Source organism: Neophocaena asiaeorientalis, unplaced genomic scaffold (assembly GCF_003031525.2).
Source record: "Neophocaena asiaeorientalis asiaeorientalis breed wild unplaced genomic scaffold, Neophocaena_asiaeorientalis_V1.1 scaffold55, whole genome shotgun sequence".
NCBI lineage: Eukaryota > Metazoa > Chordata > Mammalia > Artiodactyla > Phocoenidae > Neophocaena > Neophocaena asiaeorientalis.
The window spans coordinates 7380055-7397498 of record NW_020175684.1 but is presented as its reverse complement, the minus strand read 5'-3'; the positions used below and the strand labels follow the sequence as shown (position 1 = coordinate 7397498).

At 34.2% G+C, this 17444-nt stretch overlaps 1 protein-coding gene across 1 annotated transcript in view; it reads right to left on the bottom strand.

The window, feature by feature from the left end:
* Positions 1–10375: 10375 nt before the first annotated feature.
* The window catches only part of GABPA (GA binding protein transcription factor subunit alpha), a 36159-nt gene continuing 29090 nt past the window's right edge, over positions 10376–17444 (bottom strand). Inside the window, 1 exon segment of the mRNA XM_024732010.1 lies at positions 10376–13843. Coding sequence (XP_024587778.1) covers positions 13615–13843 — 229 coding nt within the window. The 3' untranslated portion in view covers positions 10376–13614.

The window sequence follows — 17444 nt, the reverse complement described above, 5'->3', positions numbered from 1 at the left end:
AGAATGAAAGCAAGGTATTGCTATAGATTCTGTAGACATTCAAAGGATAATAGCAACTTTATGTCAGCAAATGACAGCTTAGGTGAAATGGACAAATTTCTTGGGGAAAAAAATCGATGTATCCAAACTAAACCTAAAATGATATTTAAAAATTTAATTTTCCTGTATTTATTTAAGAAAATTGAATTTGTTATTAAAAAAAAGTCTTCTCACAAAGAAAACTCCAGACCTAGATGGTTTCAGTGGTGAATTCTACCAAATATTTAAGGAAGAAATAATAACAATATTATCCAGAAATTTTATGGGGTCAGTATAAGCCCAATATCAAAGCCTGATAAGTAAACAGTACAGGCCAATATCCCTAAGAAAACAGAAAAAAAAAAAAAAAAAAAAACCCAAACAAACCCTCAGCAGAATACTAGTAAACAAGATAGAGCAATATGTTAAAGCAATAATACATCAGGACCAAGCAGGGCTAATTCTAAGAAAGCCAGGTCGGTTTAACATTTTAAAATTAGTCAATATAACTCACCATATTAAAAGAGGCTCTTCCAGAAATCCTCATGAGTACTCTGGGCTTGACAATGGGTTAGTAGTAGTGTAGATGGAGGTGAGAGGATGGATTAATGACAGATATTAGTGATAGAATATTTACTGATAGATTGGATGTAAGGACGAGGAAAATGGAGGAATCAAGGAAAATTTTAAGTCCTTTCTCTTGAGCAGTTGGGTGGCTGGGGAGCTATTTACTGAGAAAGGAAATCTAGGAAGAGCAAAAGTGGGTTAGAAACTTAAAAGTACTTAAAAGTACCATCTTCTACATATTTACTATCTTATTATGTATCCTTATAAGCAGTTGTCATGGATATTGTTATATTATTATGGATATATTATTCTTGGATTCTGGGTGAAGTCAAGGCTAGATATTAAGATTTGCAATCAATCACATGTATGATTTGTAAAGTTATAGTCACCTAATGTGAAGTTGGAGGAAGAAAGGGGGCCCAGTACTGAGCCCAGAAAGTAGGTGCCATTGAGGTGGGAAGATCAGGCTTGTGTAATGTCAAGGAAAGTGTGTGTGTTCAAGTAGGAAGGGATGCTTGATTCAGGACAAAAAAGGATGATAAGATTTTTGACAGGCAGAGAAATGGGAGGAAAAGGAAGAATAAAGAGAAGAAACATTTCAATCAGAGGGAATAGGGTGAAATATAGTCCCTATTCATACTTCACCACAATGAGACACCAAGCTGACATTCTAGCTATCAACTTTTGGGAAATGGAGAAAATACAGAAAGATGTACTTCAGGAAACCAGTATACTGTGTCTGGAGTAGAGATGTCCAAAGCACAACTCCCTCAGATTTCTAGGATGCTATTTAGTAAGCTGAGATAATCACTGACTTTCAGAAAGAGTACATCCAGCTTCCAGGATGTGTCTAATTTACTCTCAGTAGGTCCCACAGGCTGATTCAAGTTCAACTATTCCTTATCTGAGGAATAACACCTGGGATGATCTTGTTTCTAAGATATTGCCAATGACTTGAAAATCAAATAACCACAGGAAACTCTGGTATCTTCACAGATGAAGTGAAAATGTAGAAAACCACCTTACTTTGATTTACCTTTGCAAAGATACATAGCATTGTTTCTCAACAAGGATGAAACAAGCTAATTTTCTTCACAAGAAATGAATATGAGGAAGACTTTTTTTTTTTTCCCCCAGCAGCACAAAAGTTTATCAAATACATATCATAGATTGTTTCAGCTGTAAATCCACCCAGGTGAATTATTTCACCTCTGCAAGATTTTGACTTCCTGTTTGCTAAATTCTTTCGAAGCTTACTGCTCTTCAATAGTTCATTTCTCTGCTTCAGTACTGAGAATTTGACAAGAACTTGTCATGAGAATTCTGCCTGACAGCTGTTATTTTTCAGCGTATAGAACAAGAAAGGTTAGTATGAATTTTGAATCCTTGAATAATATCTTAACTGGAGGGTAATTCTGGCATTTCTGGAATTCTGCACCAAAAATCTTCACTTAAATAATAAAATGCAATGGACAGATCATCCAAAATGAAAACAACTAAGGAGACACAAGCTTTAAATGATACACCAAAGAAGATGGACTTAATTGATATTTATAGGGCATTCCATCCAAAAACAACAGAGAACACTTTCTTCTCAAGTGCTCATGGAACATTCTCCAGGATAGATCATATCTTGAGTCACAAATCAAGCCTTGATAAATTTAAGAAAATTGAAATCGTATCAGGTATCTTTTCTGACCACAACGCTATGAGACTAGATATCAATTACAGGAAAAAATCTAGAATGGGAGAAAATATTTGCAAATGAAGCAACCGACAAAGGATTAAACTCCAAAATATACAAGCAGCTCATGCAGCTCTATATCAAAAAAACAAACAACCCAATCCAAGCGTGGGCAGAAGACCCAAATAGACATTTGTCCAAAGAAGATACACAGATTGCCAACAAACACATGAAAGGATGCTCAACATCACTAATCATTAAAGAAATGCAAATCCAAACTACAATGATGTATCACCTCACACCAGACAGAATGGCCATCATAAAAAAATCTACAAACAATAAATGCTGGAGACAGTGTGGAGAAAAGGGAACCCTCTTGCACTGTTGGTGGGAATGTAAATTGATACAGCCACTATGGAGAACAGTATGGAGGTTCCTTAAAAAACTACAAATAGAACTACCATATGACCCAGCAATCCCAACACTGGGCATATACCCTGAGAAAACCATAATTCAAAAAGAGTCATGTACCAAAATGTTCATTGCAGCTCTATTTACAATAGCCAGGACATGGCATCAACCTAAGTGTCCATCGACAGATGAATGGATAAAGAAGATGTGGCACATATATACAATGGAATATTATTCAGCCATAAAAAGAAACGAAACTGAGTTATTTGTAGTGAGGTGGATGGACCTAGAGTCTGTCATACAGAGTGAAGTAAGTCAGAAAGAGAAAAACAAATACTGTATTTTAACACGTATATATGGAATCTAGAAAAAAAAATGGTTATGACGAACCTAGGGGCAGGATGGGAATAAAGACGCAGACCTACTAGAGAATGGACTTGAGGACACAGGGTGCGGGAAGGGTAAGCTGGGACAAAGTGAGAGAGTGGCATGGACATATATACACTACCAAATGTAAAATTGACATCTAGTGGGAAGCAGCTACATTGCACAGGGAGATCAGCTCGGTGCTTTGTGACCACCTAGCGGGGTGCGATGGGGAGTGTGGGAGGGAGGGAGATGCAAGAGGGAAGAGATATGCGGATACGTGTGTATGTATAGCTGATTCACTTTGTTATAAAGCAGAAACTAACACACCATTGTAAAGCAATTATACTCTAATAAAGATGTTTAAAAAAAAGAATTGAAGCCAGTGAAAACAGAGAAATCTAAACACATTCATTATTAATTTTATTCTGGATATTTTCTATTCTTTACAGCCTTGTTACACTGAGTGTCATCCCAGACAAGTAGCATTAGCATCCTCTGGGAGCTTGTCAGAAGTGCAGAATCTCAGGTGCCACCCCAGACCTAATGAAACGGAATCTATATTTTAACAGGATCACCAGGTAGGTGGCTCATTCACAAATTAAAAGCTGAGAACAAATGAACAGAGCATTGCACACTGTTGAGTTCGATGCTTTCAATAAATGAAGACGTGTTTATAATACATTAGTTCTATTGAAAAGAGCATTTCGTTTGTATTGACAAGTCCTGTAGTCAAGAAGTAACTTAAATGTATCCGTGTATTACACACTAACTGGTTCTAGATTCCTTAAATAAAATAAGTTACTAATATTCAGTGCTCTAAGCTGATAGATTTATTAAAAGCTTATTTATTTTAGGTATTAGATTTTATCAATTTTGAAAATATCTGCAAAGTTGCATTTGATTAGTTTTCATTTTGTCTTAATAATATGTATTAAGTGCTATCCTTGAAGAACAATAAGAAATATCAATGGATGTGTAATATTAAGGATCACAGGGTATTTAGTCTTATATTCAGAAAATTACATTTTATCATTTTCTCACATTTCAGCATTTCATGTGGGCATTTTCCTGTTTATACTAATTTCTTTCAAACATCTTTAAAGTTTTTTTATTTTAAATTTTCAGCATTTTCAGGATTTCAATGAATTCTAAAGTAGGTATAATTTAGTTTGTTATTTCTAATAACTTGGAGTCAAAATTTAGTATGTGAAACAGCTAGTTTCTGTCATTTCTGGGGTCATTTTAAATCAAATTTTATGGTTAAGGTATATCAATCTAGAGTAGTAACATGGTACATTTAGTAATGCCTTCTGAGAATGCTCACTTCCTTTCTTCTACTGTGAAAAGTTCTTCCCTAGCATGTTAAAATTTTTTGCAAACTATTGAGTCATTCATTTATCTAAACTGCTCTTTGTTAGAAACAAAAAAAGTATCAGTATTTCATAAAATGTCTACATCATACAAAGTTTACAGCAAAATGTATTAAATGTGATAGCTTCAACAGAAAAATAAATAAAATCAAACAAAATGCCACAGATAATCTTATGCCCTTCACTTTTTCAAACCTAAACCATTGGTATTAGTTGCTGTGTGTTCATAATGAGATTTGGAGTCAATCAGTGCAACAATCTAAATTCCATTTAGGAGAAAATACTTGAATGCAAAATAGTTTCTACAATGTTAGTTCTCAGACTGATTTTAAAAGGCATATAAAAATCAAATATATTATGGAAAAGAATTAAGCATTGAAGTGGTGAAAAACTGTTTTCCCTGTGTCTCCTATTTACTGAAATATGAGCATGCACTTTACTACCATGGTATGTTTCTTAAAAAAGAAAAAAAAAATCCACACAAATTTTATTGTTTTCATGTCAGAAAGAGAAAATATTTCAATATAAATATATTTTTAGAATCAACAAATTGACATAATTACCCTATCAAGTGGATAAAAATATGTGATCAATAAGATATTTCTAATATTTTTTTATAAGGAATGTGGTGTGAGACCAATTTTTCTTTTTCTTTTTTAAATATTTATTTTATTTATTTAATTATTTATTTGGTTGTGCAGGGTCTTAGTTGCGGCAGGCAGGCTCCTTAGTTGCAGCATGCATGTGGGATCTAGTTCCCTGTCTGGGGATCAAACCCAGGCCCCCTGCATTGGGAGCATGGAGCCTTAACCACTGTGCCACCAGGGAAGTCCCTCTGATATTTTTAGGAGTTGTTCCACGTGTAGATGTATTTCTGGTGTATCTGGGGAGGAAGGTGATCTCCACGTCTTACTCTTCCGCCGTCTTCCCCTCTGATATTTTTAATCAATTTCTTTTTTTATCTATTTCCCTATGCAATATTGATGCTAACAATAATGTGTTTCAGCAGATCCAAATTTCAATTATATCCTAAAAAAAGCATAGAAAAAAAGGAGTTCTCAAATATAATACTTATTCTTTATCTATAAAATAAGTGATATAAGATGCCATTCATGATGAATGCAAATCAAAACCACAATGAGGTATCACCTCACACCTATCAGAATGGCAGTTATCTAAAAGACAACAGGTAACTGGTGTCGGTGAGGATGTGAAAAAAAGGGAACCCTCGTACACTGTTAGCGGGAATGTAAGTTGCTGTAGCCACTGTGGAAAACAGTACGGATGTTCCTTAAAAAATTAAAAATAAGACTACCATACAACCCAGAAATTCTACTTCTGGGTATTTTTCTGAAGAAAACAAAAGCACTAATTCTAAAAGATATCTGCACTCCATGTTCACTGCAGCATTATTTACAATAGTCAAGATGGAGAAGATATACAGTGGAATATTATTCAGCCATAACAAAGAATAAAATCTTGTCATTTGCAACATTGTGGATGGATCTAGAAGGTATTGTGCTAAGTGATCAGAATTAGCCATTATTCATTTAGTCATTCATTCAGCCATTCAACAATATTTTACCATTTTTACAGCATTTTGTCATTTTACAATATTGTATCATTTTATCATCAAATGAGATAAGCACTAATTTCAATAATAGAAAACAGTATTCTTTGGAGGATAATTTTCTTTTCCAGACCTTTGTGCTTGTTTAGTGTTACATAATTGTAAGATGCAATGCTTTCACCTACATGATTCCATTTAATCCTCTCCATACACCTGCACTGTAGACAAATGTATCAACTATCCTAGCTTAGACAGGAGGACATGCAAGAGCAGAGAGGCTAAATGACTTGCTCTCAATTTCATATCTAGTCAGCGGCAAACCTGGAACTATAACCTAGTTCTTCTGGCTCTTTCCTTGACATGCTGCCTTGTGTATTCTGTACAGTTAGGTACTCTGTATTTGTTTAATCACTTATTGAATTTCAAACCAACAGGGTAGATATTCACAGCTAAAGAATTTTCTTTAAAATAAAATATCCTCTCCATTTTATAATCTGAGAGCTGAAGACAAGAATTCTACTATGGGGTTCTTAATGCATAACTTTTTCCTTTAATCACTAAGCCAAGCGAACATTCTGGTTCAACTACACAGTAATGTTGATGGATGTACGAATGGAATGTGTACCATATCCTTTTATCCATAAAGTAAAACCAACCTTAGAGATAGAAGCCTTCACTTTTCCTTTAGTATGGAGAATATAAGAACAATTTTTTTGCATAGATTTCTAAGCAAGTGAATTGAAGAGTTGTTCTATTCCATTCATATATAGTTAATGTTACACCTAAAAATAGCATAGGTGTTAATTGGGTGTTAGCTGTGTCATGAAGTACAGACCCCAAGATCAATTACCTTGTTAGCAGATATCAGAAAATGCTTTCCTCAGATTACAGAGACATTTTCATACACTAGTGACATTGCCATAATCATTCAGTTAAAAGTGATGCTCATCACCTAATGACAAAATATTCTAAAAATCAGTGTGGTCTGCAGATGAGTATCAGTCAGTGAGCTCTTGTTATTTGCCCACAGGGAGATAAGGACAGACATTGAAACTACAGCAATTTGACAGAGTAATCTATGTCTGTTGAACTTGATAAATTTTAAAAAGTGGGTATTTTTGTCTTTCTCATTTCATCTTTCTAGCAATTCAGTTTTTAACTTTATTGAGGTGCAATTTACATAGCCTCATGCTCCCAGCTTTACAAGTACATTTAATTTTGGTAAATTTGTCCACCCATGTAATTGTAGCATAACGTAGAAGAGGCTCATCACCCCTCAAAATTTTATTGTGCCCAATGCAGAAAATCATCCCCCATCCCCAGCCCTAGGTGACCAGGGATCTGCCTTCTGTTCTTACACATTAGATGTGCCTTTTCTAGGGTTTTTGGTGAAGCAGTAGATATTTTTTATTGCTGAGTGGTATTTCCATTGCATGAGTATTCCACAGTTTGCTTGTTCAGTCACCTGCTGATGAACATTTGTATCGTTTACAGTTTGGGGCCATTATGAATAAAGCTGCTATAAACGTTAGTGTGCAAGTCTTTCAGTAGATATGTTTTATTTCTCTTGGGTAAAAGCCTTGGATTGGAATTGCTGGGTTGTGACAAAAATGTGTTTAACTTTACCAAAGTAGCATGCTATTATTTTACATTTTCACCAGCGACATGAATGATTTCCATTTGGTCCATGTCATCACCAGCACTTGGTGTTGTGAGGCATTTAACTTTTAGCAGTTATAAGGAATATTTGGTGGTACTGAATTGTGATTTTGTTTCCCGATGACTGATAATGCTGAGCAGTTTTCCATAGACTTATTGACTATTTGTACATCTTTTGTGAAATGTCTGTTCAAATACTTTGACCGTATATTACTGGATGGTCTTATTAAGAGATCCATATATATCTTTGAAATAAGAACTTTGTAAGATAAGTGTATTGCCAAGTATTTTTCCCCAACCTGTTTTGCCTTTTACTTTTGAAGTGTCTTTCAAAGAAGAGCTTTCAAAAGATTTGAAGTCTATTTTACTCATTTTTTTATGATTCTGCTTTATTATCTAAGAAGTCTTTGACTATGCCAAGGTCATGAAAATTGTCTTGTTTTATAAGTTTGAGAGGTTTTAAATTTTTTATTTTTAAATTGAGGCATAGTTGATTGACAATATTATATTAGTTTCAAGAAGTTTGAGACTTTAGATTTTATGTTTAGGTTGATGATCCATTTTTAGCCATCCAATTTTTATGTGTGATATGAGGTAAGGACTGAGGTTCACTTTTCTCCATAAATATATCCAGTTTTCATAACATTTGTTGAAAAGACTATCCTTTCCCTATTCAGGTACCTTGCACCATTGTCAAAACCCAATTAGCTATATATGTGAGTCTATCTCTGGACTACTCTGTTCACTGTAGTCCATATCTATCCTTATCTCAATACATCTTGCTGTATAAGAATAGCAAAGCTTTATATAGACAGTGCAAGTTCTCTAATTTTGTTTTCAAATTATTTTGGCTATTCTGGGTCATTTGCATTTACATACAGATTTTATAATCAGCTTGTTTACAAAAAAGACTGCCAGAACTTTGAGTTGATTATGGATTTAGAGACAAGCAACATTTACAAAACTGAGTCTTCCAATTGACCATTATGGTATATATCTTTTTTTTCCACATTTCTTAGCAATTTCTGTGGTTTTCATTGGACCAGTCTTACAAAAATTTTGCTACATTTTCCCCTAATTACTTCATGCTTTTTAATACTATTGTAAATGGTAGCTTTAAATTTCAATATCCAATTATTTGTTGCTAGCATATAGAAATAACATTGAGTTTTGTATACTGACCTTGTGTCTTATCTCCCTAAACTCACTAATTCTAGCAGATTTTTTTAAAAAAAAAATCTATTCTTTAGGATTTTCAACATATTTGATGTATTCTGAAGTTTTATTTCCTACAATACATATGCCTCTTTTTTTATTGCCTTATTTCCAGATAGTCTTCAGTATAGTGTTGACCAGAAATGGTGACGGCAGATATTTCTTTGCTTTTCCCCAAATCTTAGATGGAAAACAAACCACTGTGCATGATGCTAGCTGTAGGTTTTTCATACTCTTTATCAAGTTAAGGAAGTTCCCTTCTAATTCTAGCCGGCCCAGATTTCATCATGAACAGATGTTGAATTTTACTGTATACTTTTCCTGCATCTACTGAGATGATGTTTTTTTTCCCTCTGTATTGTTAATTTGGTGAGTTAATTGAATTTTTAAATTCTCCTAGTAACTGATTTTTTAAAAATAAGCTTTAATTGTGGTAAAATACACATACCATAAAATTTATCATCTTACCCATGCCTAAGTGTACAATTCAGTAGTGTTAAGTATATTCATTGCTGGACTAATCTCCAGAACTTTTTCATCTTGTAAAACTGAAATTTTCTACCCACTAAACAACGCCCCATTTCCTCCTCCCCACATTAATTCACTTTTTATTTTATAAAAGTTTTAGTCTGTGACAAACTGGAAATAAAAAAGTCATCCTTCACACCACAGAAATTTTAAAAGTCGTGTTCTAAATCAGTTTGCCAGTAGTAAAAATCTTTTTAAACATGTGCTTATTAGCTTGCAAATTAAGCTTTAAAGTTGTACACAAAAAGTGTCTTGGGAGAACAAATATACCTCACTAATTTCCTAACTGATGATTTTCATCACTTCAAACTAGATAAAATTAGACAGTGTGAAAAGCAGTTTATTTCACTCAAACTGTTTCTTTTTAAAGCATGTCAGTCAAAATGTGATCACTGCTTGACCATAAACAAAAGCATAAGTCAGGTTTTTCTCCTGTTCCCTTTGACCCCTCTATACTCTGGTCCTGGTTTCTCAGACAACAGGGAGAGGTCATTTTTCATAATTAAAAACAAAACAAACCAAAAAACCCACAAACTTTACTAAGAATTTCTATTTTAGCGATCATCAACTTGCCTTTTGACAAGTACTCAGTGTTACCTTTCTTCTGTTGCTATTCTGAAACAGTTCGGCTTTGTGGATGGGGTTTTCATTTATTTTCTTAAAAAGACTAAACTCTCTAACACCTAATTTTAGTTCAGTGGAATTTGTTCTTCCCAAATTGATAGTTTTTAAGTAAACTATATGGGAATTATATACTAGATGTGAACTGTCATATTTTCATCTAACCTAATATCCCAGGAATTTGAGACTATCTGTATGATGGGGAAAAAAATTCTAAAAAACAGAAATATACTGTATAATAGCTTTATTTTTCTCATTTTACTATTTTTACATTTTATGCACAAATATTTTTTATCTGAGTAAAAATAGAAAATAACTGTCTTATGTAAAATTACAAAAAAAAAGCCACAAAGAAATACATAATTGTTGTTATGACAGTACAAGTGTCTTTATTTAAAGAGTAAAAATGTATGCAAAAATCCTCTTCCCTCTTACAAAAGATTGAGAGTACTTTTTTCTGGCAGCAAGTGAAATATCACTGAAATATCAATATTTTTATACCCTCTAGATATGAAGACAGTAAGTTAGTCACATGTTGTTGTTTTGAAATTATGAATTTTAAAACATTTTTGTGCTATTTCAAAGATACATTAGTTCTTTTTAAAAGGCAGTAGCATAAAATGATGAATATGTAAAACAGCAGACCTCACCTAAAATATTCGGAGGCACAATCCTTTGAAGAAATATCATAGTTGAATTTCACCATTTATTCAGGGGAGAAAAACAACTAAACAATTTTTCCTAATTAACTGACACAGACTGACACAAAAATAAATGTGATGAGTCGATTCATGTGACAATCAACCACAGAGTAATTCTGCCTAATTTGTTGGATTTTCTGATGCCAACACAAATTTCTAAACTTAAGGCCAGCAAGATATGTATGAAAGTTGGCTCAATGAGAATCTCATGTGGAAAAAAAGTTTTAAAACAAAAATGAACACACTTCATTATTTTTGTACTTACATGGTATGGAAGATGGCCAATAATTTTATCTTTCTCCCTTTTGAATATATTGTAAATTCTTCTCTGGAAAATTTATTCATAAAAGCAGGGCAAATTATATTTTCTTTCAAAACACAAGTTATCTTTCAACAAAAGAAAAAACTACTTGGCTTCTGATAACTGCAACCTCAAGAAGGACAACGGAAATAGTTTATTTATAAGTTGAGACAAAGTAACAAGTTTCTTGAGTCAACTGGGGAAATTAATCTCATTACTTATGGTGCATAAAACAATGGTGAGAGGCAAAGAAGAAAAAAGAAACAGCACCTGATCATGTATGAGAACTGTCTCTGTTCAAATGATGAGGAATAAAATAAAAACTGCAAAAGGAAGAAAATGGATAGAATGTGGTTCTTTAAAAAAAAGTATCTGAGGAACACATAAGGAAAAAAGAAATAATAGTTTGATTTTAGGGATCTAGAAGAAATATGGGTGGTTCCTTGTCTTAAAAATATATATACATACAGTTGAGACATAACGTAAATCTGTCATCTTGGCTAAAACTTTAACGTGTCTCCCCCAAAGTATTTGAAATCAAAAGGTTAATAATTTTAAGCTCTTGAAAAATATACCAGAAGAGTAAACTTTATTATTATTATTTTAAAACTGTAAGTGACTTGTCAACTTCCCAGGCCATAAGAGGATGGTGCAAACCTTCTTTTTAGCTGTTATCTGAACTAGAGCTTCTATATATTATTTCATATTGCTATTCTATTCAGATATCCTTGCAATCACAGCATCCAAATTAAACTAATAATTTGTCAGTCTACTCTGTATGTGTTTATAAAAAGGTAAAAATGGAAATTACAAATTTTATTCTTTTTAGATTCTACTGCAGGGTCTTAAAGGACTTAGACATACATAATAAAAACATAGGTGACCTGACATTACACGTTGCAGTCGTACAGCATAACACTTAATATTATGATTTGAGGTTACCAGAAAAGGAGGTCACAGACGCCCTCCTCTACTCCTTGTTCCTAAGATCCCTGTCCGTATGGTTCTCTCCAAACCACTATTTGCTACAAGTGGCAGCAACTGCTAACAGTGCCTCTTTGACTGCATTAGCATGGCACTTTCCTCCTAGTTAGTCAAAAGTATTGAGCTCTTATTAAGCTGTTTAGAGGGATGGATTTAAAGGCGATGATGAGGGAGAAGATACATAAAGTAATATTTGAGAATCAATCTTCTGCTATAAGAGGATTATTTGCCAGTATCTCATATCAAGATTCGTGCGTAATACCTTAAAACAAAAAGAAAAAAAGCAAGGAAACCAAGCACAGCAAGCAAGAAAAAAAGAAAGACATTTCTAGCCATTTCTGTTTAGTGTTGGCTTGTGGTAAGTAAGGAGTTTTACGTATGTAAGAGTTATTTAATTTTTAAAGAATTTTTTAAATGAGTTATCACCTTTTGAAATATCTTTGCTTTGAATATTATGTCTTCATTTATATGTGTGTACATGTATATATGTATAAGATGGTCAACTGGACATGTATATAGATATCTGTACACTCATATATAATATTCAAAGGAAAAAATTAAATAAATGGGAAATTTTGTTTTAAGAAAAGACTGCCTACACTGGAGTTCAAAATGTCCTTTTAAAACTATTTGCAAGTAATTTACTAATGTCTTGAAAGGTAAAGTACTATTGACTGATTTAAAGTCTTTACTTCATCAGAAACCCAGGACTTACATAAGCTACTTTGTATAATAAACCAGCACTACAGGGTAATTAAAAAAAAGAAAGCCATACCAAACCAAACTAAACCAAACTTTTATTTTCAGGTTGAGGTACACTTTTTCAGTTTTTTAAATCTCTGATAGGGAAAGCAGAGATCATTTGAGAATTTTTGTAATAGTCGGTTTATTCGAATTTAATGCCTCTCTTATAATAATTTAAATTCTTGGCCTGACATTATGAAATAGCTATACAGTAAATCCTTAAAATTGGCTTGAGTAAAGCCAGATTTAAACCTGGATCTCTTTCTTCAGCACTGTTCCTCTGCCAGTCTTCTACTGTCCTTTGCTTGCAAATATATAAATTACTTTAATAACGTGATGCTCTTAGTTTAGTAATTTATTAATATTATAATTTTATTTGATATGACTATTTTAGCTCTGCTTGATTAGATGAAACAGGCATACATGCTTCAGCTGTGAAAAATTCCATTTTCTGGTTCTATGTAAAGCAACATCTAAAGCAGCAGAGGGGAAACAGTTATATTTTCAAAAATAGTTAAGCCAGACTGTTTCCTGAAGATACTTTCATTTCTTTTTCATCAATAGCTACTGGCTATTTTTGGTTGGGCTAGACATTAATACTGACCAGTTTAGCTTTCTTGACTGTTAACAAACTATCCCACAATGAACCTGCCTAAAGACATTGTGGTGATCGTTTAACATACACATTTTCTAAAATATATGCTCAAAGTAAAAAGATCCAAATTCACAAGAGTATGAAATATTTATAAAAAAATCATGCATCAGATTGTACAGTCTAGAAATAAAAGAAGATTCAAATTTAGTAATAAAGGTAAGAGCAATACTTGCTCTAACATTTAAGAAAGACCTTGGACTCCCAAAAGGTCCTGGGCTCAATTATCCTTTTCTGTTTGCAGAGACGCAGTAGCCAGGGCTACTGCTGTGACTGGCTGGGCAATTCCGTGGAGTTGCATCTTTGCAAGTTTCTTCTGTTCACATTCTGTGACCAAACGGTTCAACTCTGCTGCACTGTATCCAATAAGAGTCTTCAAGTCACAGACAAACTTGTATACAAATCTCTTGCCTTGAACTTTACAAATCATGTCCCCATCATAATAATACCTTTAAAAAAGAGAAAACACATTAGGACTATATATAAAAAATTTAAATTTGGACTTCTTGGGAATTCCCTGGTGGTCCAGTGATTAGGACATGGGCTTTCACTGCCGTGGACCCGGGTTTGATCCCCGGTTGCGGAACTACGATCCCACAGGCTGTGTGGTGCGGCCAAAACCAAAACAAACAAAACAGAAAATAAAATTTGAAACAGAACTACCATACAACCCAGCAATCCCACTACTGGGCATATACCCTGAGAGAACCATAAATCAAAAAGAATCATGTACCACAATGTTCACTGCAGCTCTGTTTACAATAGCCAGGACATGGAAGTGTCCACCGACAGATGAATGGATAAAGAAGATGTGGCACATATATACAATGGAATATTACTCAGCCATAAAAAGAAACGAAATTGAGTTATTTGCAGTGAGGTGGATGACCTAGAGACTGTCATACAGAGTGAAGTAAGTCAGAAAGAGAAAAACAAATACCGTATGCTAACACATATATACGGAATCTAAAAAAAAAATGGTTCTGAAGAACTTAGAGGCAGGACAGGAGTAAAGATGCAGACGTAGAGAATGAACTTGAGGACACGGTGAGGGGGAAAGGTAAGCTGGGACGAAGTGACAGAGTGGCATGGACATATGTACACTACCAAATGTAAAATAGATAGCTAGTGGGAAGCAGTTGCATAGCACAGGGAGATCAGCTCAGTGCTTTGTGACCACCTAGAGGGGTGGGATAGGGAGGGTAGGAGGGAGATGTAAGAGGGAGGAGATATGGGGATATATGTTTATGTATGGCTGATTCACTTTGTTATACAGCAGAAACTAACACCACATTGTAAAGCAATTATACTGCAATAAAGATGTAAATAAATAAATAAATAAAATTTAAAAATTTGGACTTCTTACAATATTTCACAGATTATTCCATAAGAAGAAGCCTAGTATTGTATCTATCACAATAGCAATTAACACTGAGTCTATATAAAATATTTAATGTTATTATCCAAGGAAACTTCAGAACATTAACTAAAATTTCAATGCTAAGCACTCAAATTTTATGTACTAAATCTTCAAAACATATTTTCAAAAATTACGATGAAACACTGATTTAAAAATAAACATTACTAGGCAAAAAACCTTGGAAGCAGTAATAGGGCCTAAGAATAAGGGCTCTGAATCAGAACGCCGAGATTCAAAACCTAACATCTCAACTTATTCCCTGTGTGACCACAGGGAAGGCATATTATCTCTAAGCTTTTATTCCTTATTTATAAAATGACATTAAAAACAGTATGAACACTAATAGAATTGTTGAAGATTAAAAGGATTATCTTTGTAAAGTGCTTAGCACACAATGACTGCCACATATAGCCCTCTAGAAAATAGAAGCTATATTGATATATAGCTTTATTCATATAATATGAATAAAAATTTAATACACGTGTTCTTTGGATTGTTGGAATGTCCATTTCCTCTCTGTCTTGTACAAAATCCTTTATTATGTAGCTATGCTTTCATCTTTATCATTTTAATATGTAAAGGCTCTCCCCTTACAGAGAAATTCTCCAAACCAACAGGGAGCCTCAAAAGAGTAAGCAAAAGGGCTTGAAAAAAAAAGAGAGGATACAGAAAAACATAAAAGAGGACATCATAAAGAAACAATGTTTCTTAACCTGCACAGGTACATTTGGGGAAATCACTCTAGAAGTCTGGTTTACTGCTGTTTTCTATGGATATAAAACAGTTGGATTTATACTTACTTTGGAAAACAGACTTTATTTACCCCTATGCACTGCCAATTCCAATAATAGGAAAAAAAAAGTAAGTCGAAACTTTTCTGGGCTGGCAGATTTTGGAGCCTTCATTTTAAAACTGCACTGCCCATTTGCGCCATTTGACGAAGAGCTGTTACAAAAGAAACAGCTATTTGCAAAAGTACCAGTGGTATAAACGATCATATTTAGCAGGATTTTATTATAAAAATCACTCAGTTTAACCAAAAATCCATTAATGAAAAGACTACATGCAGGAAATTATGTCATCTTTCCCTAATTCTAGAACAGCTAAAGTATAATGGTTATGTTCACTTTCCCAGTAAGAGATATAACACACTGGGCATAGTCTCCTGTCTCCTTTTTTGTCAATTACATTAATACAGAATTTAGATCTCAGCCTACAAACTACCAATGCTTGTCATCCAGTTAAAATGCTGTAGGCATATCAATTTCTTAAGAAAATTTCGACATAATACGTAAGGCTGTAACAAATAAGACACTTGGGAAAAAAGGAAAATGAAGAGGGAAAGTGGTTTTACATTTCTAAAACAAAATTGGAGTTGGTATAATCGTATGTTTCTTGGTAAGATGTTATAAAATGTCATATACATATGTTCTCATTTAAATTAACACTTAATTTTACTTAATACTTCCTCCAATCTAGTAGATGCGTCATACGACCACATATAACAGGACTCACTGCATTTGTTTCCCCCCTAAAATGAAGAAAGTAGAAAGGTACACAATGCCTGTATTTTCTTTCATTCATTCGTTCACTTATTCATTAATTTATGGCTGTGTCGGGTTTGTTGCTGCGCACAGGCTTTCTTTTTAGCTGCAGCGAGTGGAGCTACTCTTCATTGCGGTGCGCAGGCCTCTCATTAAGGTGGCTTCTCTTGTTGTGGAGCACAGGGTCTAGGTGCGTGGGCTTCAGTAGCTGTGGCACATGGGCTCAGTAGTTGTGGCTCGCGGGCTCTAGAGCACAGGCTCAGTAGTTGTGGCACACAGACTTAGCTTCTCCGTGGCATTTGGGATCTTCCCGGACCAGGGCTCGAACCCGTGTCCCCTGCATTGGCAGGTGGATTCTTAACCATTGTGCCACCAGGGAAGCCTCGATGCCTGTATTTTCATGGATATGATTTCTTTTCTCCCCACCCCCTTTTTTTAACTTGTATTTTTAAAAACTTTTAAATTGGGAAATATATTACACAAACAGAAAGGACACAAAAGCAAACAGCTCAGTGATTTATTACAAAGCAAACAGTCACCTGTTAACTACACAGGTCAGGACACAGAACACTGTCAGCACCCTAGAGCTCCTCTGCGGCGCCTCCCCATCATCACCCCTCCCTCGCTCCAAAAGGTTACACAATCCTGTTTCATGATAATAATTCCATTGCTTCTTTTTATAGTCTTATCACCCAAACATGCATCCATAAATGCTGTAATTTAGTTTTGCTGGGTTTTTTTAAAACTCTACTATATAAATCCAGTATATACTCTTTTGGGTCTGGATTTTTTTCACTGAATATTATGTTTGTGACATTCACCCATATCAGTGCATTTTTAATGGATACACAGTATTCCCTTTGTATATTATAGTTTACTTATTCACTCTACTGTTGATAGATATTTGGGTGGTTTCTGGTTTGGGGATGTTATAAATAATGCTGTTATAAGCATGCATGTGAACATATATGTACATTTTTGTCTGGTACATCCTTAGAAGACAAACTACTGGGTTATCGGTCACAGTTTACCTTCCTACCAAAAGTGTAGAAGCATTCCCACTGCTCCATATCCTCATCAACACTT